General features: G+C 42.1%; 1 protein-coding gene across 1 annotated transcript; it reads left to right on the forward strand.

Annotated features, from left to right (window-relative positions):
* Window positions 1-985: 985 nt before the first annotated feature.
* On the forward strand, window positions 986-27,335 carry LOC138921432 (uncharacterized). The gene is made up of 3 exons (XM_070255257.1): window positions 986-1,618; window positions 22,580-22,658; window positions 25,914-27,335. The coding sequence occupies exons 1-3, from the start codon at window positions 1,205-1,207 to the stop codon at window positions 26,177-26,179; spliced, it is 759 nt and encodes a 252-aa protein (XP_070111358.1). The 5' UTR covers window positions 986-1,204; the 3' UTR covers window positions 26,180-27,335.

Genomic DNA, 27,335 nt, shown 5'->3' on the forward strand with positions numbered 1-27,335 from the left:
GCTTCTGTCTCCATAAATTGGGGATTAATGCTGTAACATCTACCACCTGTCTGGGTTTAAGAGCACATCTTGATATTAAATTAAAAGAGAGAGCAAATGAATAAATTAGATTGGGTACTACACCCTGAAATCTTGACCTGAAAGTCGCTATTAATGGTAAAACCATTACAATATTATATTTCTCTAACATTCCTAGCAGATGGTTGGCTAAGGGAAGAAATCTCGATTTTGAGCACAGTCTTAGAATATGATTATAATTTATTACTATTATTTTTCACCATTTATATATTAAAATAGAAGATCTCTATTCCAAAGGGGATTATTTTCCAAAATTAAGAATGCATACAGTAGATGGACAAAACCCACCTTCATACATACATAATATTTATATTAATTGTTCACATTGGCTCATTTTTAACTTGGTGTTGTTGAAAATTAATCAAGAATTTAGCATTGGTAGTAAAAAAGCAAATTAACAAAGACTCATTTATTGTTACTAGAAGGGGCAATATAGATCCTGAAGCCAGGAAGCTCATTGGGAGAAGATTCAAGAAAGATCCAGAAAAGTCCTCGTGACATGAGACCCAAACATGGAACTCTCCAGACAAAAGATTCAAGTCTACCTCCTATTTTAAGAATGAAACAGCTGCCAAGGTCAAGGACTTTCTTGGGGGGGGTCTTCACTTGTGATGGATAACTGGGTGGTGTCTGTTTTGTTTGGGGGAATAAATATTTGAAGGTGGTAACCAAAGAAGGTTATGCTGCTGTTATGATGTTATTGATACACGGGCTGACGCTATTATGGCGGATGCTATCAGGCTACATTATCTTTATGCCTCCAAGGTAACCTGAAGCAACTGTCTATTGACTTGGCACTACCTTACACTGAAGCGTCTGCCCTGCCTGGGGACTGTAACCGAAGCCAACCACATGCCTAACAGAGAGTTTTCTTTAGCCACTGACAGCACCAGGGAAGGAAGAGCGTGAAATAGCTGAGGATGGACTCTTCCGAAAGGGGGTTAGCTGTGGAGCGACTCTCAGGGAGGGTGGCCCTACCACCTCCTAATCTTCTACTTAGGAGCAACCACTAGAAAGTCCTTCTCTTCAGGCAATGAAATAGTGACTATAAGGAAACTGGAGGTGATCTGAACCCCTGGAAATTTTTCTTTTCCCCTTTGAACGTTGCTATGTTTTACTGCGGGTCATGTCCACGTGGAAGGCAAGGCTCACCAAAAGACTGAAATCTCCATCTAGAAGGATGCATCCATTTCCATGCTCAGCTCTGCTGGCTTGTTTTGGGAATGCAAGGGACAGTGCTCCCTTTGATCAGCCCAGCACAACTGATGCTCATTCCACTATCTACATTCAGCCCATGGCCAAAGCAGGTGGACACCCAAGTCACCCGAGAGGGGAAGAAGGAACTGCAGAGAAAAGGCGAGATTCCGGCACCCATTCAGAGAGAAATGGCAGTGCAAATCAGAATTCCAGCAACCATGCTGCGGTCCAGCCTGTTGAGACCCCCGAGGATTTGCCTGGGTCCCTAGATGGTAAAACGAACTGTGAGGAGGTTGCTTTTCAGACTTCAATCCCCCGACCATCAATTATTGAAATGCCAATGGTGAGTGATCCCAATGCTATTATAGAAGGAATGGTGCTGGAGGGGAGCTCTGATCGTTTGGTGAATGCCATCAGGAAACAAATTTGTTGAACATTATTAATGAATAAGACATTGAAGGGAACTCTTACTAGTGAGAGAAAGTGTGTAAAGCCTTTTAAATTCTCATAAATTCTCAAAGGATTTGGAGGGAGGCAATGAAAATAAGCTCTGGAGCCTTAGCAATGGCCAAAATTGACCTGCAATTAACTGCCGTTGGTGCTTCAGAGCCAACAGTGCCTCAACAAAAGTTCGGGAGTAACATAGTCTGGGAAAGTATTTTTTGTTTTACTGGTCTGTGAATTTATTTATATGAAAATCCACAATATGAAAGGTTTGATCATAGAATTTAAGAAATTGCCTCTCCTTAAAATTAATCACATGGTATCAAAGAAGTCTAGGAAAACTTGGAAATGATCATCACTACATGCACAGCAGGAAAGAAAGGAGTTGACTTATAAAACGATTCGTAATATGGATGTTGCTGCAATAGTTTTGTGAGACTTAAAGGCAGGAGAAAGAAGTTATTTTTTTAAAAATGGTGCTGTTGCTCTTACAAGGCAGCGTTTGAGTTATCTGTTTTCCCTTTTGGTGTGACATTACTAAATTTTAATTGTTGAACATTCCAATTGGGTTGAGCTGCACAATCATTTCAAGTTCTTGCTAATCCCATTTTGGGGAAGCTGTGTAGAGGCCAGGTTTCTTGAATGGTGTTTTCTGAAGATACCCCATGAGCACTTTTTGGTCGTATTCCTGGCCAGGTAGCTTAGGAACAGACTTTAAAAACTGAGAAGACTTTGAGGATCCATTACTAAGATATTCTGATTTTTAAAAATTGGTTTTTTCTATCTGGTTTAACAAATCATTCTTTGCCTGACTTACTGACTTGAATCCAAGATGCCTCATTAGCTGTAAAAACTGCCACCCAGCAAAGACAGGGTTAAAACATAATTTTAAAAAGTAGTTTCACTTGAAATTCTACAGGCTTATGTTAAAGGATGGAAGCTCAGTTCTATTGTCTTCTACTCTGAGATGGAACAGAGGATTTCACCAAGCCCTCTGTTACAACAAGAACTGTAGTTTGTTTTTCTTTCCAGCACGATTAAATCCAAACCCCAAATAAACAGAAAACAAAACATTTGTTAAATTTTCAGTTTATACCAACATCCAGATTAAGATATTTTTAGTAGTACTGTAGTTAGCGGAGTGGACATGATAGGCAAGTTTATATTTATTTTGTGGTAAAGGAAGTAATGATTTACTGTTTTAATGAGTTGGAAGACTTTCTGTTGGGTAGAGATTCCAGCAGCCCAGGCCTTACCCTATGTTGGTAAGTACAGCAGCAAGCACAAAGGGTCGATTTGATTTTATCTTTCTGTTTTAGGAGTATATGTGACACAGGGCTCAAGATAAACCTGTGTATTCAAATATAACCAATTAAACACAGCAGGGTAACATCTGTATTTATTGTCCACTTGGTATGGACAAAGCCGTGATAGACTACAGAGGTGAGACGGGCCTTATGATGAACCAGCCCGAATGTAAGGCTGAATATGTGTCCTAAAGAGAGACATACGTAAGACAGTTCAAAGGAGTTTGGAAGGTCTGGAAAGGTACATTGCAGGGGAGGTGAAATTTGAGATGGGTTTAGAAGGAGGGTTAGGATTTTTAAAGACAGAGATGAAGAGGAGGACATTGCAATAAAAGGAAATTGTATGAACAAAACCATGGATGTAGGAGAAGGTAGCAGAGGGTAGGTACATCAGTTTGGCTACATTGGGGAGATATCTGGAAAGGCAGATTAAGGTGAAAAGAGGGACGTCTTGAATGCTGTAGTGAGAAGTTACTTCAGTAGGCAATGGCGGAGCTTTGGGAATTTTGAGCAGAGGAACATCATGCCTGGGATTTCATTCCAGGAAGATAAATAGATAAAGCCACGTAGGACGGATTCGAGTTAGCAAGACTGGAGCTGAGAGGCCACTGTAATAATTCTGGCCTGAGGAGAGTCATAAAAAGAACAGCAGGAAGGTGAGGTTGGAGGGGCAAGAAAGAAGGGACCCCAGCGGGGGAGCAAATACCAGCAGTTGACTATGGAGGCCAAACTAGATAGAGAGGGAAGGGAGACCAAACTGGGAGTGAGGAAATGAAAACACTGCAGAATTAAGTGCCGGGGTGAGTATCAAGAGCCGGTCCTGTGGGCGTGATAAATGGATAGATAAAATCTAGTTCAAACCAGAGGAGCTACCGCTTAACAGAGCACTTGCTGTCCACCAGCCAGTCTTCTAAGGGCCCTACGTGGAGTATCCATCAAACCCTGGGTACCATGAGGCGCATAATCTTATGATCCCATTTGACAGATGACGACATGGACACTTAGAGCGGGAAAGACACTTGCCCAAGGTCACAGAGGGAAGAAGTGGGAGAGCTAGGATTGGAGCTCAGTTCTGTTTGATTCCAAAGTCCATCCTCTGAATTACAACATGCTTCCACTGCTCATTATTATTATTGGTGTGGTGTTTGAGGATTTACAATAAAGTATTCGTGCATGGTCTCATTGTTATGCAATCAAACTAAAATTCCATGTGTGTTTGCATATATATTTATACAGAAATGTATCTGTGTGTACAATAATAATGATCCCTGCTTGCTTTTTATTAATTTGCTTTAACCTTTTTCCATCTTAGTTTCATGGTGTGTAACACTGCAGAAAGGGACACTTCCCACTTTGCATCCTGCCAATGATGAGGCTTTGTTGACGTTAGTGTGGGATTGCTTTGAGATTTTTCTGATTAAAAGTGCCGTAGGACTGCCCAGATTTTTCATTACCTAGTAATTTTGTAGTGACATGTTTCCCCTCAGCAGATGATGAATGAGCTTCTTTTATTACAATCTTGCCTGGCGGCAAAAATATTTCCCCTTTGGATGCACTGATCCTCATCATTTAAGCTGCCTGCATGGAGGCAGCAAATAATACTTTTGTTTTAGAGCTCAGCCTCAGAACGTAAGCATAGCTAAGAAGTGGGGCCGAGTCCCTCTATCCGTCTTTAGGTACCTGGTGTTCAGACAGGAGGGCGATTCATTTAAATTTGAAACAACATCTGGTCTGAGAGGAAAAGCTCAAGATAGAGACGCCAAGTGAACTAGCAAAAAGTAAATGTTTTTGTTTGTGTAAACGTATGTGCATATGTCTGTATTTACAAAGTGATACCAATTAATCTTCAAGTTTTTTGTGGTCATCTCTTCTCTGTTCCGGACCTGAAATCAAGGTGATAACAATCCTAAAAGTGGAATGTGTCTTATAACTGCTGGTGTCTTCTGATTGTAATTTTTTTCTTTCTTACGGGTCTTGCAATGAAAGTGTCTTGTAATTGGTGGGATCGTAGAGTCAATGAAATACAGCAGACTGCGTTTATTCTTTAGCCAAGAGTTATTGTGTTCTTACTCTGTGCCAGGTCAGCACTAGCCCTAGGGAAACAAAGTTGTTTAAATCGAAGATGATTTACGACACAGTCTGTGGAGTTGCTTACATTCCAGTGGGAGAGCCAGTTGGGTAAACAGGCAGTGTCAATGCGGTATGAGAAGGCTTATGCAAGGGTCAATACCAGATGCCACAGGAGCACATGGAAGAGGCATCCATCTTAGCCTTGGGAAGACAGGGGAGGCTGGAACATGTGGAGGAGAAGGGTTTCTGCCTTATTCCTTTATAATTGCACATCAGACCCAACACTGCACCTTTCTGGTCGAAAGTGCTGTTTTTCTTCTCTCTCCCTCTCTCTTAACAATGTCGGCATTGTAAGAAAGACGCAGTTCCCATCCCACGCAACTAAGGGCTTCCGAGTAGGCTGGTGGTTTCTGACAGTCTTTCTATAACAGTGTGAGTTTTTATCTAGTTCTTCCTCCAACAAGGTAGCCAGCCTGACACGGGACGAGAAAGTAATTGTGTTTCAAGAAGTCATTCCTGGTATTTTAACTCTAAGTCAGTTTTGCAAAGAGGAAGAGAAACAGGGCCCACCTTGGAGCTGACAGCTGCATCCATTTTTGTAACAGGCTGGTTTTGCTACTAGGCAGAGAAGTGGTAACCAAGACATGCCCGGAGCCCAAATGGTGGCCTGGAGGAAGCCTCACAGCCTCAGGCAGTCACTGCCTTCTAGTGTCCGAGTCTCTGCACTGCTGTCTAGAAATTCAGTTTTGTCAGTCATCCTTCTCCAAGAGACAGTCTCTTGATGCCCACATTTACAAGAGCTTGATGTATAAATCAGAATGCCCGTTGAGTTGTAAGCGTTGAGGACCAATGGCCAGGGTAAGGCTGACTAAGCCATGTATTTTCTCCACAGGAAAAAATTACACGTAAAGAGAAACGTTAACCAGAAATTTGTTGGAGAGTATAGACCCAGAGGAAGGGAGAGCTATATTTTTTTATTGTAGTAAAATATACATGTCATAAAATTTAGAATTTTAATTATTTTTAAGGGTACAATTCTGTGACATGAAGTACATTCATATTACTGTGCAACCATCACCACTATCCAACTCCACAACTTTTTTCATCTTCTCCAACTGAAACTCTGTACCCACAAAACACTAACTCGCCATTTACCCCTCTCCCCACCCCCTGGCAACCACCATTCTATTTTCTGTCTCTATGAATTTAACTACTCTAAGTACCTCATGTCAGTGCAATCACACAGTATTTGTCCTCTTGTGTCTGGCTTATTTCACTTAGCATAATGGCCTCAAGGTTCACCCATGTGGAAACGTGTGTCAGAGTGTCCTTCCTTTTTAAGGCTGAATAATATTCCATTGTATGGATATACTACATTTTGTTTATATATTCATCCATCGATGAACACCTGGGTCATTTCTATCTTTTCGTAATTGGGAATAATGCTATTATGAACATGGGTGTAAAAATATCCCTTCAAGACTGTTTTTAGTTCTTTTGAGTATATACCCTGAATTGGAATCACTGGATCATATGGTAATTCTATCTTTAATCTTTTGAGGAACTGACATACTGTTTTCTACAATAGGTTGTACCGCTTTATATTACCACCAGCAATGCACAAGGGCTCCAATTTTTCCACATCCATGCCACCACTTGTTGCTTTCTAGAGTTTTTGTTTGTTTTGATAATCACCATCATAACGGGTATGAAGTGGTATTTCACTGTGGTTTTGATTTGAATATCCCTAATGATGAGTGATGTTGAGCATCTTTTCACATGCTTATTGGCTATTTGTGATCTTGTTTGGAGAAAGGTCTATTCAAGACCTTTGCCCATTTTTTAATTGAGTTGTTTATTTTTTGTTGTTGAATTATAAGAGTCCTTTGTATATTCTAGATATTAATCCCTTGTCAGATATATGATTTGCAAATATTTTCTCCCATTCTGTGGGTTGGCTTTTCACTCTTTTGCTAGTATCCTTTGATGTACAAAAAATTTTAATTTTGACAAAGTCCAATTTATCTGTTTTTTCTTTTGTTGCCTGTGCTTTTCATGTCATATTCAAGAAATCATTGTCAAGTCTAATATAATGAAAATTTTTGCCATGTTTCCTTCTAAGAGTTTTACAGTTTTAGCTCTTACATTTAGATGTTTGATCCATTTTGAGTTCATTTTTTTATATAGTGTAAGATAAGGGTCCAAATGCCTTCTTTTGCATGTGGATATCCAATTATCCCAACACCATTTGTTGAAAGACTGTCCTTTCCCCATTGAATAGTCTTGGCACCCTTGTGAGAAATCATTTGACCATATAAGTGAGGGTTTATTTCTGGAATCTCTAGTCTATTCCATTGGTCTATATGTCTGTCTTTATGCCCGTACCACACTGTTTCGATTACTGTAGCTTTGTAGTAAGTTTTGAAATCAGTAAGTGTGAGACCTCCAACTTTGTTCTTTTTTTTCAAGTTTGTTTTGGCTATTTGGGGTCCCTTGGATTCCAAATGAATTTGAGGATGGATTTTTCTATTTCTGCCAAAAATATCATTGAGATTTTGATAGGGATTACACTGAATCTGTACATTGCTTTGGGTAGTTTTGACATCTTAACAATATTAGGTCTTCTAATCTATTAATGCAACTTGTCTTTCTATTTATTTGTGTTGTCTTTAATTTCTTTCAGCAATGTTTCGTAGTTTTCAGTATCCAAGTCTTTCACATCTTAGGTTAAGTTTATCCCTAAGTATTTTATTCTTTATGATGCTATTCAAAATGAAATTGTTTTCTTAATTTTCCTTTTAGATTGTTCATTTTTGGTGTATAGAAATGCAATTGATTTTTGTGAGTGAGTTTTGTATGCTACAATTTTGCTGAATTTGTTTATGAGTTCTAATAGTTGTGTGTGTCTGTGGAATCTTTATGGTTTTCTACATATAAGATCATATCATCTGTGAACAGAGGTAATTTTACTTCTGCCTTTTAAATTCGATGCCTTTTATTTCTTTTTCTTGTCTAATTGCTCTGGCTGGAACTTCCAATAGTATTCAACAATACCGTGTTGAATAGAAAATGGCAAAAGTGAACATCCTTGCCCTGTTCTTGATCTTAGAGGATAAGCTTTCAGTCTTTTACCACTGAGTATGATGCTACTATTGAGTATAATGTGGATTTTCATATATGGCCCTTATTATGTTGAAATAACTTCCTTCTATTCCTAGTTTGTTGAGTATTTTTATGATGAAAGGGTGTCAAATTTTGTCAATGCTTTTTCTGTATCAATTGACGTGACCATATGGGGGTTTTCCCCCTTCACTCTGTTAATGTGGTGTCATATAATGTTATATTGATTGATTTTTTTGTATATTGAATCATCTTTGCCTTCCAGGATAAATCCCACTTGATCATGGTGTAATCCTTTTACTATGTGGTGGAATTCTGTTTGCTAGTATTTTGTTGTGGATTTTTGCATCAATAGTCATCAGGGATATTGGTCTCTAGTTTTCTTTTCTTGTGTCTGATTTGGGTATCAGGGTAATACTGGCCTCATAGAATGAGTTAGGAAGTGTTCCCTCCTCTTCAATTTTTTTAGAAGAGTTTGAGAATAATTGGTATTAATTATTCATATGTTTGGTAGAATTAACCAGTGAAGACATCTGGCCTAAGGCTTTTCTTTGTTGGGAGGTTACTAATTCAATCTGCTCCTAGTTATAGGTCTATTCAGATTTTCTTTCTCTTCATGATTCAGTCTTGGTGAAGAGGAGATACTTTGATAGCATCACTGAAGTATGGTATTTACAATCATGATTACTACTTATTGAGCACTATTAATAGACTAGGCATGATTTAAGTGCTTTACATGGATTAGCTCATTTGATCCTTTTAATCTTTTTACAATGTTAGTTCTTGATAACCCCAATCACCCCTCTCCTCAAAACCCTCCAATGGCTCCCTCGTTTCCTCAGAGTAAAAATCAAGTCTTCACAGTGGCCCACAGGTCCCATACAAAATATCCTCCATTAACTCTCTGAACTTGTCTCCTACTGTTCTTACTGATGGGGAAACTAGGACTCAGTTGAGTTAAGCATCTGATCCATTTCCAACCCAAGGGTAACTCTTCCAGCAAAGTAGGAATGTCAAGTCCACTGGTCAAAGCATGACTTCCTTGGGCAGTGCAGAACTCACACTACCAATAACCAAACAGCTGCTTATTCTGCTTTCCTTGTCTAGGCTCCATGCCCATCCTTCTTATTTTCTTGGCACAGTCTTTATTAAGACCTAGGATAGTTTAATTAATCAGATTTCAACTTCCTTGGTTAGAATCAGATTCCAGCCATGCTCTCTTAAAGCTACATCAAGGCCATGTTACTTGGAATTTGGTGTTGGAGAGGCTCCTGGATACCTATTAACAGAAAAGCTCTGGAGGTGTTCACCTCTGTAGGCAACTGATCTCATTCAACAAATTGATTTTTATTTTCAATGTCTTAAAGTTGTTTTGAAGTCAAGTCTTGGGAGTACCATCTATAGAGGGCTGCTTAGAAGCATACTGCAAATTTGCGTGTAAACATCTATCACCCCTCATCCCACCCTAACTCTGCATGCCCCTTATTTAAGCATTATTGGGGACAACTCTGCTGGGCTGCATTTCCATTTTCTAGTACAAACCAGTTTTCCTGTATTTCTTTAGAATGAAATCCTCCGTTCCTTTCCTCCGGGCCCTAACAGAAGATAATAGAATTCTAGGCTACCTGTAAAAACAAATACCCTATTAAGGAAGCTTTCTGCAAGACAGATGATTTGACATAAAAAACTTTTAATAGCAACTTATAGTTCCACACAATCAAATGTTAGGTTTCTAGTTCCCTTTCATGTTCCTGAGCAAAATCATGAACTGCCCCCGACCCTGCAACAAGGAGGATATCTTAATGAGCTGGTGGAAATCCCATCCCATTCCTTTTAAGCCCTGATAATTTCTTATGCTAGGTTTCTACTTTCCAAAGAAGTTAAACATAGTGGCATGATAGTGCATGATATACCCAGTGTAGTCAGACAGGAATTTTCCAATCCAGATATTCAGTTGCATCCCAACTGGAAAAGAGAGAAACAGCCTCTTGGCTTCTCTTAGAATGAAGTAAAATAAACAGTCCCCATAAAACCACGAAGATTTACATTTTACAACTTTGACTATTGGAGATTATCCATAAAAAACTGTAGAGGATGACGAAAATGCAAAATTTGCAGACAATTTAGAGCTGAGGGGCATATACATTCCAAACTAAGACATAAAAGTTGAGTGTATAATTTCATAGCATTTTAAAGCATCATTTTCAGGTGAGGTTACTCCTGCATTTACAATTCAGATAGGAATAATAAATATTTTTCTAGGGAGGTGTTGATGTTGAAGGGAGAGGTACAAAAGGAAGAGATCAGCCCATTTTTGAGCAGCCCTGTTTCCAGCTCCTCAGCCAGAATCTGGCAGTCTGCCCATGACCTAGTTGATCCTTTGCCCTCATTTGCACAGGTGGTTAATACAAGAGCAGGGTTTACTTTGTTCGTAGGCAATGGCCGACTGTCTAACCAAAGAGCCACCAAGGAGATTCCAATTCATTGACAAGACCCACGGTCTCCAGATACTTGCATGTGTAGAGTTGGAATTTCCATCCTCTTGATTATATAACATGCATTTGGACTTCAGTTAAAAAAAAAGAAAAATTCCACTATTGCACTCGCTGGGTATGCTGGAAACTTTAAAGTCTCTAATGCTCCAGGAACCACAGGGGCTAGCTGAATGAATGTGCTATATTAATCATGGGAAGTTAGAGGCTTTTTTTTTTTCCAGCCAAGGACATGTGTTAACCTGATCTGAACTGCCTTTAGTTTTGCTCTCACAGTTCCTCCTTTCCAAAGAAAACAGAGCTCATCAAGTTAACACTTTTTCCAACATGAGGCTGACACACTTGGTTTTGTAATTCTTCGCCAGGGGAAATGAGAGTTTGGAAATTCGAGGCAATCAGAGGAAGCAGGAGTCTCCACAAAGGGCATAGGACCTGCTGTGGGAAGTGTTCATGCTTTTGTTGAGGAAGGCTGGTTTGTGGGCGTCCCACATTAGACGGAAAATGGCAGCTCAGGCAACTGTTAGAACCCAGACACGCAGACGTGCTTTGGTCCACAGAAAAAGAGAAACTGCCCCTCAAATGAGCTGCCTGCACGAGGAGAGTCAGTTTCTGTAACTTAAAACATCAAATCTCAAAAAGATGTGTCTCATATTGTTTATTACTAATAGTAATGAATGTCCTGCCATTTGCACATAATAAGCTGACTTTAAAAACAGAAAGATTTTAATTTTTATATAAAACAACACATAGTCTTATAAAAAGTTCAAATGTGATATATGCACACACTTGTAATTAGAGCTAATTCAAACGTATCCCTTTTTAAGAAGATCACTCATATAGGGTCAGGTAATCTTTGCCAAAGGCACCAAGAATACCCCATGGGGAAAAGATAGTTTCTTCAATAAATGGTGTTGGGAAAACTGGACATCCACGTGCAGAAGAATGAAATTGGACTTTCATCTTATGCCACTCACAAAAAATCAACTCAAAATGGATTAAAGACTTAAATGTAAGACCTGAAACCTTAAATCTCCTAGAAGAAAACATAGGGGCAAAGCTCCTTGACACTGGTATTGGCAATGAGTTTTGGATTTCACATCAAAGGCACAAGCAAGGAAAGCAAAAATTCAACAAGTGGGACTACACAAAACTCCAAGTCTTCTGCACAATGAAGGAAACAATCAACAGAATTCAAAAGCAACCTGAGATTGAGAGAAAACATTTGTAAACCGTATATCTGATGAGGTTAATATCCAAAATAGATAAGGAATGCATACAACTCAATAGCAAGAAACCAATAACCCAATTAAAAGATGGGCAAAGACCCTGGATAGACATTTCTCCAAAGAAGACATACAAATGTCCAGTGGGCGTATGAAAAGATGCTCAACATCGCTAAATACCAAGGAAATGTATATCCAAATCACAAGGAGATATCACTTCACACCTGTTAGGACGGCCATCATCAAGAAGGCAAAAGGTAAGTGTTGGTGAGGTGCCATCACTTTGGGCATTAGGTTTTCAACATATGAATGTGTGTGTGGGGAGGGGCACAAACGTTCAATCTATACAATACGTATTTTGTGGTTGTTGTTATTCTTGTTGCTCATGCTGTTTGTTGTTTGACGAATAGTTCTATCCCAGCTGTTCTCAACACTCGCTGCATTTAGAATCATTTGGGGAGTTTTAAAAATTACTGATACTAATAGCAATACTAGCACTCTCAGAAATTTGTATTTAATTGATCAGAGCTGGGACTATTGCCTCAGTATTTAAAAAGCCCCCTGCAGCAATTCTAATGGGCAGCCAGGTTTGGAAAACACTGCTCTGCCTCATGGAGACCGAAGAAGTTGGGGAAGCCAGACTCCAAGAGCCGGCTGACAGCGTTTCTGAGAAATAGGCAATGAAAAATCTTTATCAACACCACGCAACAGCTTCCTCATTGTTCTTTTACCCTCAAGATCTCCTAAGATCCTTAAGGTAAGCAATGCCCATTGCCAGGCATGAAGGGTTGCTGGTGATTTCTCTGTAAAGTGAGTGGTAGAACAGGGCAAGAAGGAAAAGGAAGTTTCTGTGATGTATTGTGTTTTTAAGTGACTATTCCACACTCAGTAAGATGCTTTGTCAAATCTCCTTTGACAAAACTTAAAACAAAAATTGCCCTGCCTATCACCACTTTAGGTAGACTTATTTTCCCTCGTACCCTGCAAACAGAGTCGCTGGCATCCTTCAAATATTAGGCTCCAAAGCAGAGTTATGTACTTGGCGCCTAACTGGAAATCTTTCAAACCTCATCTTCAAGTTCCATGACTTGCTTCTTTAAGAAAGAAGGATCTAGATGGTTTTGTGAAGAGAATGGTGGGAGGGCTTTATCCTTCCTTCTTTGGAACTAGTTCCAACCAAATTATTTCAACTAGAGATCTTGTTGTTTTTCCTTTATTCAGGACATTGCCAGGAGATAACGCTTTAAGAAATCCTCAGTGGTAGCGTCTTCTCTTTGACTGCTGGAGATTTCCCCATGGTATTCACTACACGATACAGCACTTTAGAGGTCTTATTCACAGATCACCACTTCCCTGCACAAGTCATTAGGCAGTGGTTTCTTATATCCTGAGGATTTCCGTCTAAGTTTCTTGATCTTCATCAGGGGAATTTTGTATTTGCCCTGTCTAGCTTGTTGAATAGTGTATCAGTCAGAGTTCTCCAGAGAAACAGAACCAATAGGGTGTCTAGCTTTGGGGATGTGTGTGTCTGTATCTATATCTCTGTCTCTCTTTATATCTCAGTATGTATCTGTCTGTCTGTCTATCTATCTATCTATCTATCTATCTACATCTCTATTTACCCATCTATATAGAGAAAGATTTTAAGGAATTGGCTCATGAAATTATGGGGATATGCAAGTCCAAAATCCATAGGATGGGCCAGCAGCCTGGACACTTGGGCAGGACTTGACACTGCAATCTTAAGGCAGAATTCCTTTGTCTTCAGGACCCCTCAGTCTTTGCTCTGATGGCCTTTAACTGACTGGATGAGGCCAGCCACATTACTGAGGGTAATCTTCTTTACTTAAAGTCACCTGATTGTAGATGTTAACTGGCATTTACAAAATATCTTAGCAGCAACCCCTGGATAGTGTTTGAGTAAATGCCCGGATGCCATCGCCCAGCCAAGGTGACACATAAGACTGTCATAGAGAGTTTGATGAAGAGAAAAGCATCATGGATTCTGGAGTCAGAAGATCTGGGCTGTAGCGCCAATTCTCCCACCAATTTGCTAGATGGATCTTGAGCATGTCTCACGAACTTTCAGAGCTTGATTTTACTCTTCTGGAAATTTGAGGATGAGGCATAGAGAAGCAGTTTCTAAGGCAGCGATGTTCCATTAAGCTCTAAAATTCTCAGAGCCTTTCAAGCTAATTCAGTATCCTGAATGTTTTTGCCCTCATCTGAAAAGCACATCTGCTCTTTGATTATGGATTTTGTGCTCATTACCTCTGGGGATTTGCAATGAGTGAAAAGGTGTTCTCTGTGGGAAGAATGGGTGGAAAAGGAATTGATGGAGTGATTCTGGGAAAGAGCAGTTATAATGGGATTGATTGGAAGAGTTTGAGTTGAGGATGAGGCTGTGGCCTTGTGACTACAGAGGCTTTGCTTTGGGGATCTCTGAGTTGCCTTTGGCTCTATTGCTGGTAGCTTTGCTCTCCTGGACTCAGCCCTGGCCTAGAGTAGCTTGTTTTTGCTCAAAAGAGATTTCTCTTGGACCACTGAATCATTTTAAGCTTAATTTAGACCGCAGTTGGTGTTAAATATTCCTTAGAAGTGTGAAGTCACAAAAGCTATGCATTTGCTGACTTGGTTCAAGTGGTTGATCTCCAAGTTTCTAGTCCTACAAAAGATGCTTCCCCCCAACAGTGAAAATGTTAGCAGATAAATTAAGCTGTTCCTAAAACAGCTCTTAACTTGTGCCCTAGCCCTGGCAAGCAGAGGTGACCTCAGCCCTGTTTACTTACTGCAACCTGTCGTTAGGAATCAATTCCAAGCTTTGGTGTTCAGAAGCACTTTTCTTTTTACCCAGATCTGTATTTCCTCTCTGACAGGATAACTTTAAAAGAAAAGAAATTCATAATTTTCGGTATATGATGGATTTCGATAAGAAAAAATAAAATTATCCACATGGTTGCAGATACATAGATTTGCTGTATCTGACAAGGTGCATTTGTATCTTAGTGGAAGAAACCCCAAATCAAACAATTAAGGAAAGTACAGTTTTTATTACTAAAATGTGCAGTCAGAGCAGGCTTTGCAGTGGCTTGATACAGTGGCTCAAAGATTCACAGAAGACCAGCTCTTTCTGTGTCGGCTCTCAGCTTTTCACAGTGTCACTTTCTTTTAAAGGCTGGCTCCTCTCATGGTCACCACGTGGCTGCCCGTAGTTCTCAGGGCTTTGAGATTTCACATCCTTGCTCGGGTGGAGGCGAGAGATCAGCAGGAAGAGAGAGCATTTCTTTTCCAACCATAAAATAAGTCTTAGACTTTCTATTACTGTTCTGATGCCCAAGGAGATAGCACTACTGTGCTGGGTTAGACAAGTCAGATCCTACCTCTGGAGCTGGATGCGAGGCCATGCTACCCATGGTGCATTGCTGTTCATCACAGGAGGGGCACATGGATCCAAGGGGAAGCTCATTGATACTTATATATTTCAGAAATTACTTGGACTCATTTTTCCTTTAGAAAATTTGATATGAAAAATTTGTTAGTTGAATTCAAGATAATTTTTTTTTACATTACATTTTGTATGGGGGAGGAGGATGTTGAAAGTTTGGAAAACAACTCACAAAATACTTTCTCTGGTTATCAAAGTGGAAAAGTTACGCACACTTCTTTTCCTCCTTTGAAAAGCAGTAAAATTTCTCTTTGTCCTTGAAGAGTACACGTGAAGTGAAAAATTGGAATAAACAAAGAAGTCAGTCGTTTAAATATTTATCCTCACCTTTTCGTCCCATTTTCCTCTCATTTTCCTTCTACCCATCCATACACAGTAAATAAAGCATGGGTATGAGGAAAACTGAAAAAGAAAAACTCTACTTTAGACCAGAGTTGGGTAAGCGGTAGATCATTACAATGGCTCTCTGCAGTAAATCTAGAAGTTTCCTTCTGTGTCCTGGGAATCTTGCCCAGGCATCAACATGCCTGAGGAAGACCTGCCCATGATTTAGAGATTCGGAGGGAGAATTTATTTTTTAATCTAATCTCCGTGTCTTCAGTATAATGGGGTTTTATACTCCCATTCATAACTTCTGGTTCCCATTGCCATCCTGGTCAGGAACAAATAACAGAGCTTCCTTTGTCAAGAAAAGTGCAGTCATAAAAACTTCATATATGTGTATCAGTGAGCGTGTCTGTGTGTGTGTGCATATGTGCACTGACATCCATTACCACTCTTTTCTGACTACCCTTTTGATAATGTCATAAATAGCTTTTGAACTAGAAACTTTACAGGCCAGCTTTGTGCTTTGGGAACACTTATACTTTATTAAAATTATACTTGGGCTGATAAAAATCGCCCATTCTTGACATTTTCTTTTATACAACATGCTGTTTGAATGGCTAAGTTTGCGTAAACTTGACCCACCCCATCTTACAGTTGTCATCAGATGCTGTCACACACACAGAGGTCCCCCCTCACAGGATGGGGTGATACACCACGGCACAAATTTAGTTCTGTTGGAACTGGCTGTTGATGTTCTATATCAAACTCTTCTTATTTTTAACAACCCAGGTTTATTAGAAGCTATATGTCTTTGCATCTGGACTTGGCCCTGGAGTGGAAGTAAAACTCTTGTCTGAACTTTTTGCAGGTGGAATAGGAAAGAGAAGGCTTTGAGTGTGAAGCTGGGTCCCTCCCAATCACTCTGTCCCTTCCCGGGGCTCAGTGCCAGGGTGGTTCAGGGGCCAGCTTTGAAGAGATGAATGGGGAGCAAAAGGGAAGAGACTGACGTCATGGAGATCTGATGGGCAATAGGTTGAGTTCCTTTTTCCAGGCATCACTTTCCAGGCTGCAGCAAAAACAGAAGGAAGGATGCCCTCTCAGACCAGAGCGAATGGGTCAGTGTCTCTGCAGGAGTCAGCTGCATCAGCAGACGGGATATTGGGAAACGTGCAGGCTGGGAATGACATCAGCCTGAAATGGAAAAATCCACCCTGGCCCAGTAAATACCAAACTAGGGGGACTGGTGGGTATTTCAAAACACATCTGGAACCCAGAGCAAGAGAGATGCTGCAGACTAAACCTCTTTTCCGATTCCTTTCATTCTTTTTGCAACATCCTCGTCTTCCCAGACGTCGGGGAAAGATTTCTTGTCCTGTTCACAACCTTTTACCTTCTTCAGAGGTGGAGGTGGGAGTACAGGGCAGGTGGACTTCACTCTAGGTATGTTACAAACTTCCCTCAAGAACCTGGCACTTTCTTGCCCTGTTGTCCCTGCAGCTGTCAGAGCCACAGACCAGGGCAGAGGGACACCCAGGGACAACTTTGGGGGCATCTATGGGTGCTCTAGGAAGCTACAGATGTCTCAGGACTTTCTGCACTTTTTCAAAGGGTCAGCCTCTCAGGTCACTGCCCACAATCTGCCTCCCTTAGGAACTCTGCCCAGTGCTTGGCATCCGGGCTTGTTCAGACTTCCCTTTTCAGCCTTAACTGGTAAGCTCAAGAAGAGATGCAGCGGACCAGCTGTGCTATTAAAGGATGCTTGGTGGGTTTGCCTTGGAACGTGCTCTTGTTTGGGAAGGCTGGGGGTGGGTCTTTGTGTTTGGATTCCACCTGTCCCCAGGGATCCTCTAGGGAAGGAAGGGAGCAGATGTGCACGCCCTGTCTGCTCGGCTGGGGCCAGTCGTCTTCCTCCTTCTCACGACCTAGCGGATGTCCAACAGCATATGGGGCTGTCCCTTCACAAATGTGCCGACGTAGAAAGAATGCATTAGGCAGACCTGCTCCTCATATTTGCAGGACTGGAGCAAGAGTAAAAAGCCTGAGCCCCATCTTCCTCTTTGTGCCACCCCCGATTCCATCTTGCACTTTGAGGGGCCTCTGGCACCTGTGTATTTACTCTGCAGCCTGCAGGACCCAAAGAGTTGGGGATGAACCCTCCTCCTGAATAGAGGTACACACACCTGCCCTGAGGTTCTTTAGTGGTACAGACCTGAGGAAGCAGGTTCCACCTGGGTGATTTGCTCAGGGGATTCCTGAGTCCCAAGTACCCGCAGCATGGTCTAGAAGGGGATGGGTGCTGAGTGGGCACGTCCCTTAGCACAGCACTCCTTTCGTGGAATTCTCTAGAGCAAAGTGCTGCAGGCAGAGGCCCTGGCTGCTTGGGTGTAAGGGCTGAATGCAGGGTCCTGCAGTTTCATCACGTCCCTGGGACAATATCAATAAAGATTGTGTGCTAGGTTTGTAATTTTCATAGACCCGAATGTTCTCATCTTTGATAGTTTTATAGTGCTTTAAAAATGCTTTTCCAGGGAATTCCATTTTTTATGTCTTTCCATTATGATATAGCTCCCTTGGTTTCCCCTGTTGGTTTGCAACCTCAGGATTTCCCCAGGTGGAGTCTGAAATTGGCCTTTGTACAAGGAGGGAAAGGACGGACCGAAGAAAAAGGCAGACCACTCTAGATTGGTAGGTGGCAGTTTTAATAAGCAAGGGAACTCAAATATGATGAGTGGATCTATGCACCCTCCAGCATCTTAAGAGTTTATAGAAAGGCCTCAATGGAGTTCAGTCACTTATTAGGTCCAGATCACTCAATAACACGTTACTCTCTCAAGGCTGCATCCTTGAAGGGGTTCCAGGTGTGGGAACAGTGGGTGGAACATACATTCCAAGGACAGGCAAGAAGGTAAGGAACCTCTAATTGCCCAGGTCCAGCTGTCAAGTCAACCAATGGTCATATCCTCTTGATGACCTCTTCCATCATCCATAGATGTCCTATGTCCCAAACTGTGGCTCAGGCCACTGTCAGTAGTGTTCTGGGGAGGATGCATTTAGAAGACATTTGTGAATGAGAGCAATTTGCTTCCATAAGAAAGGTCTTGGAGATGCTACCAATGGGTTTTCATGCTATCCTTGCCTCCAGATGGTTCTCCTGGTCTCTGGGTGGTTTTTTCCCAAGTGTTCTCCTTATTTGAGCTGCCAACGCCCATCTTCCTGAGTTCCCAAGTGCCCTGGCTCTTCAGGATGATCACTAAGGTGCCTCATCCATGGGACTGCCTTCCATGATGGAATAAGACCTTTCTTTTCTTCCCTCTTCCCTGTCTTAAGTTTCATTCCCTCAAGGTCTACTATCTGTGGATATGTTAGCGGCTGTTAATGATTCCTCCCAGAAAACATCTACATTGTCATAAGTGGTTTGGGAACTATGCCTTTTCTTAAAGACATTGCTGCTGGTGATTTTAGGCACTGCAGCAAAACAGTAGGGAGGATATTATTGGGAGGGAGGAGGCTCTTGGGCCTCTGCTCCCTGGGACAGAAGAGGTCAATAGTGACAAATTATCCAGGTAGAGTAACTCTTTATATAGCAACTATCATTCTGACTCATTCCACACCTCTGTGAAGACCTCACTAAGACTGGGACGTGAACTTTGGTCATGCCTTGGTTCTAAGAAGGCCACTACATTATTCATTTGGCTAAAGAGTAAGAGTACTGGCACCAGGGGAAATTATTATATGATGACATACGTTTTTTACTTAACAGATGAACTCACTGTCTAGCCTTGGTCTACAGAGTAGCTTCTACCAGGAAGAAGGAATGAGGCACTAGTATCTTGGAAGCCAGGTTGATTGAGGAGGAGAGGGGAAGTGTCAGGGGAATGCCAGAATGTGAGGATCTCATTGAGGGGCGCTGAGCAAATAGCACATGAGATTATGTGAGCAGGGAAAGGCTTTCCACTCACCAGTCACCCCTTGGCGTGTCACTCAGGTTCCGAGTCCTCACACAAGCTGGCTTCCAAGAGGCTGGCAGATGACACAGTCTGGGCTTTTGTTTCTTCTTAATGGCATCATTCCCTGGCTTATCAACACAGCCATTCCACCTCAATTCATGCTTCCCAGAAGGGGTGGCTGGAGCCAAACTCCATCTCTCTTGCAGCCCTTTAACAGGTCTCCTCTGGTCCTGAACTCTGAGCACACCACAGAGCACACAGCTTTTGACTCTATGAGAAGCATTTGGGATTTTTTCTTTTTTCGAAAAAAAGTTACTCTAGACCCTAAAGGTATAATCAGATCTATTCTTACACCTCGCTTTGAGGAAGAATGGGGTAAAATCCAGGCCAGCTGGCACTTGAGCAAGCAGGTCACACAGTCCCACTGGGACTGCTCAGGCTTTGATACCCCTGCAATGTCACCTAGTTTTCTCTGTGCTGCATCTCAGTTAAATGCTGTACCTTTGAAACCTCAAGGTACCAGTCAGGGTTTGTAGTTGCAAGCAACAGAAATGAACTCTGGTCGATTTAAAGAAAATTGATCAAAAGATAGCTGGGTAGCTTATAGAGTCATCAGGAGGCTAGAGAATTAGGCTCTAGGCTACACAGCCTGGAACAACACCCCAAAGAATGCTAAAGAACTGATCCTGTGAAGACAGTTCTATGGCCACTGCCAGCATAGATGTGCATCCTGCTCCTCTGACTCTGCTGGCTCTGGACACTGCTACTAATACCACTGCTGTTGCTGGGCCAGGGATGCAAATTTGCCTAATGGCCCCTGTTTCCAATTCCATCCATCTGAAGCTGTGAACTTCCTATGCAAAGTCTTGGGGAAGGGGGTGTGCATCTGATGGCAGGAAGTGGAGCCTTTGCCATGGCCACAGGTAGGACCGGGACAGTGAGCTATTGACACCATCAGCATCAGCAGTGGGAGGCAGGCTTTGCCTCCCACTGAGACTCAAAGGAATTCTGTAGACATAGGAGGAAAGTTCAGATACTGCGGGGCCGAAAAGAGTGACAAATGAGCCCTACCCTGTTTTAGATCTAACCTGAACCCTCATACTCATTACCGGCTTGAAGACATTCATTCATTCAACATACATTTATTGAGCACTTGTTAAGAGCCAGGCTCTGTGATTACTTCTGGGAAGAACAGAGAGGTAAAAGAGAATGAGCTTCCTCTCAAGTAGTCCCCAACCTACTCGGGAAGGTAGAAAAAAGAGTAAGAAAGGGATAGTAGGTGATTTTACCGAAGTAAGCTCTGGGATACCTAAGCAGAGGAGATAACACATAAATTAAATCTTGAAGAGTAAGTGGGAATCGCCAGGGCAAAGGCAGGTGAGGGTGTTTCAGGAAGAGGAACTTCCTTGTGGCTGTGTGTGCTTGGTTGCAAGGAGGGACCTGGTTGGGGACAGGGGTGAAGTGACAGGCAGAGACAGATCATAAGAGCATTGTATGCCCTACTGAGGAGTCTGGATTTTATACTGAAGATCGTGGAAAATAATTGGGGAATTTTAAGGAAAAGCATTTTAGAACATCACTTTATCATGGGAAATTAATTGCATGGGACAAGACTGAAGGTAAGAAGACCACTTAGGAAGTTCCTACAGGAATCTAGGGAAGAAATAAGGACAGAGAGATCCAAGGATGATATAATTTAGGAGATGCTTTGGAGATAAAGTTGATAGAACTTGGTAATTGATTATTAATGTGACTTTTAGAAGAGGAGGACAGATTATAGATGACTTCTGGCTCAATGAGTTGATCAATTACGGGGAAAGTGATGTCACAGATTTAGGGGAGAGAGGGTGTGTTTGATTTTGGAAATGTTGAATTTGAGGTGCCTGTGATGCATTGGTGTAGAGATGGCTGGGAGGCAGAGGGACATGTAGATCTGAATTTCGGGAAAGGAGGCTGAGCTGGAGATAGAGGTTGGAGAGCATCGCCATCTTGGTCACTGGTGAAGTCATGGAAATGGCGGGGATCAATAGTGAGAATCCACAGTGAACAGAGAGAGGAAGGAGGTTCAAGGATACCACATGGGCATCTGTCATCAGCATTTCAAGAACAGAGGAAAGAGGCCCTGTGAAGGAACAAAGAAGGGTCAAACCAACTGAGGCAGAAAGAAAATCAGAAGAGGTTGAAAGCTGAATGAAGAGAGATTTTTAAGCATGAAGAAGTAGGAAGGTCAAGACACGAGGACTAAAATGTGCATTTGAAATTGGTAGAAAGACATCATGAATGACCATTATGAGGGCAGTTTCAACAGAGTGGTGGCCGCAAAGCTTACAGTGCATCTACGCAAGAAGGAAGGTTAGACAATGGAGATGGGGAGTGCAGAATAATTTTTGGGAAGTTTTATTATGAAAGACAAGGAAAGAGATCGGGCAGAGATTAAGGGGTGATATAGGATCCAGGGAGGAATTGCTAAAATCCGGCCATTATTACCTTTCCAACACTTTATTACCTGGTCAGATACTGCTCTGTGAATGCACACAATCTGTAGTCCTCTTCCCCTTCTCTCCCTTCATCTCAGCCAAGAATGAAAAGAGAAATAACTCATTTGACAAACATTTAGTGAGCACCTGCCATAGTCCAGGCATTGTTTTAGGTTCATTGGTCAACAAGACAGACTGTGATTGCTGCCCTCATTAAGATTGGATTTTCCCAGGGGAGCATAATAAGTAAGTAAATTATATAGTTAGTGATAAAATGCTAAGGAATAAAAGAAAAAGTAGACAAGGTATGGGGGACTGGGAGTGTCTATCGGGCGACAAGCATTTGACATTAAATGGTCTGGTCAGAGTAGACTTCACTGAGAGGTGATGTAGGAGGAAAGCCTTGAAGGTGAAGCAAGTCCAGGTAACTCTTCTTACCTCTCACTGAACAGGGAGCAGAGGTCGAAGAAAGGATGGAAGGTCTCAGTGCCAGTGCTCCTACTGACTCAAAGAAGACCACCATTGCCAACGGTATACTCCAGTTCATTCCCCCATCTCAGTAGCAATTTGTCCTTATTCAATTCATTTTTCTTGGGCAGTGATTTTCATGTCTTTTAATTTTTAAGGAAAATCAGTGAAACCTCCTTTTCCAAGGAAATTTTATTCGGAACTCCAATACATAAAACAGAAAAAAACAGAGCCACTACTGGGGTTCAAAGCTCCCTTCATTGCCCTCTGAAGCCCTCTGGACAACCGTGTCACAATGCTGGGTTTTTACATTTCAAGAGCTTCTGCTCATGTCAAGCTTCCCCTTGTCTGTTGAGCCATGTCTTCACTCGGAGTCATCCTGCCTGCATGAGTCAATCCTGGTTGGTGTATGTGGCTTGACACGTCATGGACTCAGTTCTTCTGGGGGCAGAAAAGAAAAGGGATTGGTGGACTATTTGACCTCTCTCTTTAGACTTGACCATCAGCTTACTAAATTAAAGTCATTAACGAGAAAGTAAAGAGGATAAGATTAGTTGCCTACAAAGAGAGCTCTTAATTACAAACACGGTCAATAATGCACTTTGTTATCATCAACTGACGTCAAAACATGCATTGAACCTGGTGCTGAGATCCAGGCTCTTTTCACTGTCTGTGCCTCTTTCGAGAAAGAGTTAAAGCATCGCCCACAGATGATTCTGTAGCACTTAAGTCACAGGCAAAATTTACTCAGAAAGTTGTGGATTTAGGTGTGGAGAGAAAAGGGGAGGAAAATAACACCAACTCATCTCACGTGACATCAAAAAGGAAATAAGAGCACTGGGTCCAGGTTTGAAGGAACTGATGGGTTTTCAGGAATTATATTTAAAGGGACTCTTCTCACGGAGGCTGTGTTTGGTGGGGCAGGGGCTGTCCTCTGGCTTTCCAGGAGATACAGAGGTTCACAACTTTCTCCTCTCAGTTTGCTTTCCCTAACAGACGTCTTTGTACGCTAGTGCAGCAATCAAAAGGAATGCTCTGTCTGGCCTAACACATGGGGTCCTCTCCTGCCCTCATGGGGAGCAAACAATCCCCCTTGCCGTCTCACTCTCCTTCCACCTCCAAATCAGGTCCTTGCTGGCGACATCACTAGTCTGACACTCCAAGGCTCCCCCATTTCTTGATATCTGGCTTTGCCTTGCTCCCTGGGCCTAACTGTCTCGACAATCTATTCAATACCTCAGCTCCCATCTTGTTCATTCCATTCCCCATTCTCTAGTCCAGAGCCCTGCCCTTGAGCCCTCTTTGGGCGTCCCGATTCTGGCTGGCATATTGGCTGCCACTTCTCTGATCACCAAAGCCATGGGGAGCCCCATCCTAGCAATGCTTGCTTATTGGAAAATCCTTATGACCCTTGCTGACTGCCATTGGGTTTCAGTCATGTCTTGTCATAGTCTTTGCATGTCATTTCCTGACCACCAAACTGGATTTCATCTCAAAAACTACCAGGACTTTTTTATTACAAATGACAGAAAACTAACCCACACTTGCTCAAGCTAAAAAAAGAATGTATTGACTTGTGGCTGAATAGTCTAGGGAATAGACTAATTTTAGGCATACTGTATCACAAATGATGTCATCAAGACTCTGTGTAGCTCTGTTTTAAATAGACTTTATCTTTTAGGAAAATTTTAGATTTTCAGAAAAATTGAGCAGAAAGTACAGAGTCTCCATGTACCTACCCCCTCTTATACAACCTGCCCCCTGCACACAGTTTCCTCTATTATTAACATCTTGCATTAGTATGGTGCATTTGTAACAACTGATGAGCCAATATTGACATATTATTATTAACTAAGTCCATGGTTTACATTAGGGTTCACTCTTTGTGTTGTATATTCATTGGGTTTTGACAAATGTATAATGACATGTATCCATCAATATAATATTATATAGAATAGTTTCACTGCCCTAAAAATGCCCTGTGCTCCACCTGCCCATCCCTCTCTCCCTCCACCTGAACCCCTCTATAGCTTTGCTTTTTCCAGAATGTCGTATAGTTGGAATCATACAGTATACAGCCTTTAGCCTTTTCACAGTGGTTTCTTTCACTTAACAATATGTGTTTAAGTCTCCTCTATGACTTTTCATGCCTTCATAGCTCATTTCTTTTTATATCTGAAAAACAACCTATTGTATGGATGTACCACAGTTTGTGTATTTGTTCATCTATTGAAAGGAATCTTGTTTGTTTCCAATTTGGGGCAATTATGAATAAAGCCGCCATAGATATTCACGTGCAGGTTTTTGTGTATACATATTTTTAACTCATTTGGGTAAATGAGCACCATTGTTGGATTGTAGGGTAAGACTATATTTAGATTTTTAAGAAACTACCAACTGTTCCCCACAGCAGGTAAACCATTTTGCATTCCCACCAGCAATGAATGAGTTCTTGTTGTTCCACGTCTTGGCCAACATTTGGTGATGTCAGTCTTTTGGATTTTAGCCATTTCGTTGAATCGTCCAGGAGATGGACTAACTTTAGGCACAGCTGGGTGTCGAATGATGTCACCAAGACTCTGTCTTTCTCTTTTCATCTCTGAGCTTTCCTTTCCCCTGGACCAACTCCATTCTCTTACAGGGCTTTACCTTGTGGTGTCTCTCAATGGCTTTAGGCTACATGCCCACAACTCCAAGTCCAGCATAAGGAGGATGCCTCTTTCCTAGTCATTCTAGTAAAAGCCCTAGAATTTGAACCATGAATCCATCCCTGAAACAATCCTTGTGCCCAGAGGGGTGAAATCTTGTCCTTTCATTCATTCATGTTGAGCACCTATTCTGTGCCTGCCAGGCAGTGTTCTAGGCACTGATGATGATCAGTGAGGCTCAAGTGACATGTTCCAGGGGTAAAATCTACCCTTAATCCAAAGCAAGTGAATTGAGAGCTGAGGTCAGGTTCCCCAAGGTGCTGTTGCCAGAAGAGAGCTGGTTGGATCACGGATGCTGGGCAGGCAAAGCTACTGCTAAGTCTGCCCAGAGAAGCTGCCCTACCCAGTGGGTAATTGTAGTCCTACATCCTGCATCATTCCACTTTCTCTCAATCCAGCAGTCATCTGGGTTCTTTCTGGCCAGACCCTGAGGTAGGACACCATGGAGACTGACAGCCTTGCCACTGGGAGGTGGAGGCTGTTTCCCCTCATTTGAATCTGGGCCACTCTGTGATTCTTTGACTAATAGGGTGTGATGGAAGTGACACTATTCCACTTCTGGGCATAGCCTCTAAGAGGACTAACAGCTTTTGTCTTGTTCTTTTGGAAGCCAACTGCCATGTTAGAAGTATGAATATCCTGAGACCGCCTGCCTGGGAGAAGTCTACGCCACAAGAAGGGACTCACTGGATGAGAAGCCATGTGGAGAGAGGTTCCAGATGTGTGAGTGAGGAGGCCACTTGGAAGGGTATCCTCCAGCCCCAGCACTGCCCCCCCGCCCCCGCTGATGCACATGGATCAGAGTTAAACAGCCCAGCTGAGTCCTTTCCAAATTCCTTACCCACAAATTGTGAGCAAAATGAAATAGTTGGTTGAAGCCACTAGTCTTTGGGTCACTTGTTACACAGCAATAATATCCAGGACAGACAGTAACTAGTACAGCAATACGATCAACTGAAACTTAGCACACCAACCCGTTTGGCCCAATGCATTTGCTGGTTTTAATGTCTGGACACCCTATATTCACTAGTCCTACAGACAGTCCTGCAGGTGCTGCTGGCCTAATTTTGTGTTTTTGCATCTAACCTCCTTTTTTGGATGGTGTGTGACATGCTTCAGGCTCCCCAGAAATAGGCTACCACTGGGAATCCTCAGGGAATGTTTCAGAGCTGAAAGGGCCCCAAGAGACCATCTCATTTTGCAGATAAGATTGAAAGAGACCAAAGGAGAGTAAGGGGTGGGGCCGTGGTCAGGAGGAAGCGCCTGGCCTGGAACCCAAAGGACTGTCACTCTTAGCACTTTCCAGTCAACAATCAATTCTCTGTACGAATGTGTGGGCTTGACAGTGGCGTGGATAAGTCCAACTTTGCTTTGAAATACTCTTTAGCTTTTCCCTAACTCCCACTCCCCACAACTCACTCTTCCACTGTTTGATCTCATCTAATTTAAGACTCTTTTGAGACGACCTGGACTCTGGAGTCAGACGCAGATCCAGGTCTGGATTCAGCCACTTATCACCTTTGTAATGAATCACTTTCCTTTCCTGCGTTTCGGCTTCCTTCGCTGTAGAATGGAGAAAACTTCTTCCCTGGTGGTTGTATATTTGTATTAAAAATATTGTTAAATTTCAGTGAGGTCTTGGACAGAAATTGTTGCCCACAGTGCTGGCACATGGTAAATGTCCCACAGCGGTGGCACTGGCTGCTGCTGAGTGTCAGGGGAATGAAATTCCCACAGACAGAGCTTTCATTCATGAACAGGTTATGTTCCAAGGTGTTCAGCATGTTTGACAACATCCCCATCAGTCAGCAGGGTAAATTACATTTTCAGACGGCAAGAAAAGATAAACTGAGGCACTGAGCTGGTGCCTAGTCTAAGGAAAACCAATGAGCTAGTTGGAGAGAGCACTGCCCCCAAGGGATGGACTGGCCCATCGGCTGGGGAGCGTTTTCAGAAGGGCCTCTTGGTTGGGGAAGATAAATTTATCTTGCAACATTTCCCTCTGGAAATAAAATGCCTTTCCTAATGAAAA

Source organism: Equus caballus, chromosome 29 (genome assembly GCF_041296265.1).
Source record: "Equus caballus isolate H_3958 breed thoroughbred chromosome 29, TB-T2T, whole genome shotgun sequence".
NCBI lineage: Eukaryota > Metazoa > Chordata > Mammalia > Perissodactyla > Equidae > Equus > Equus caballus.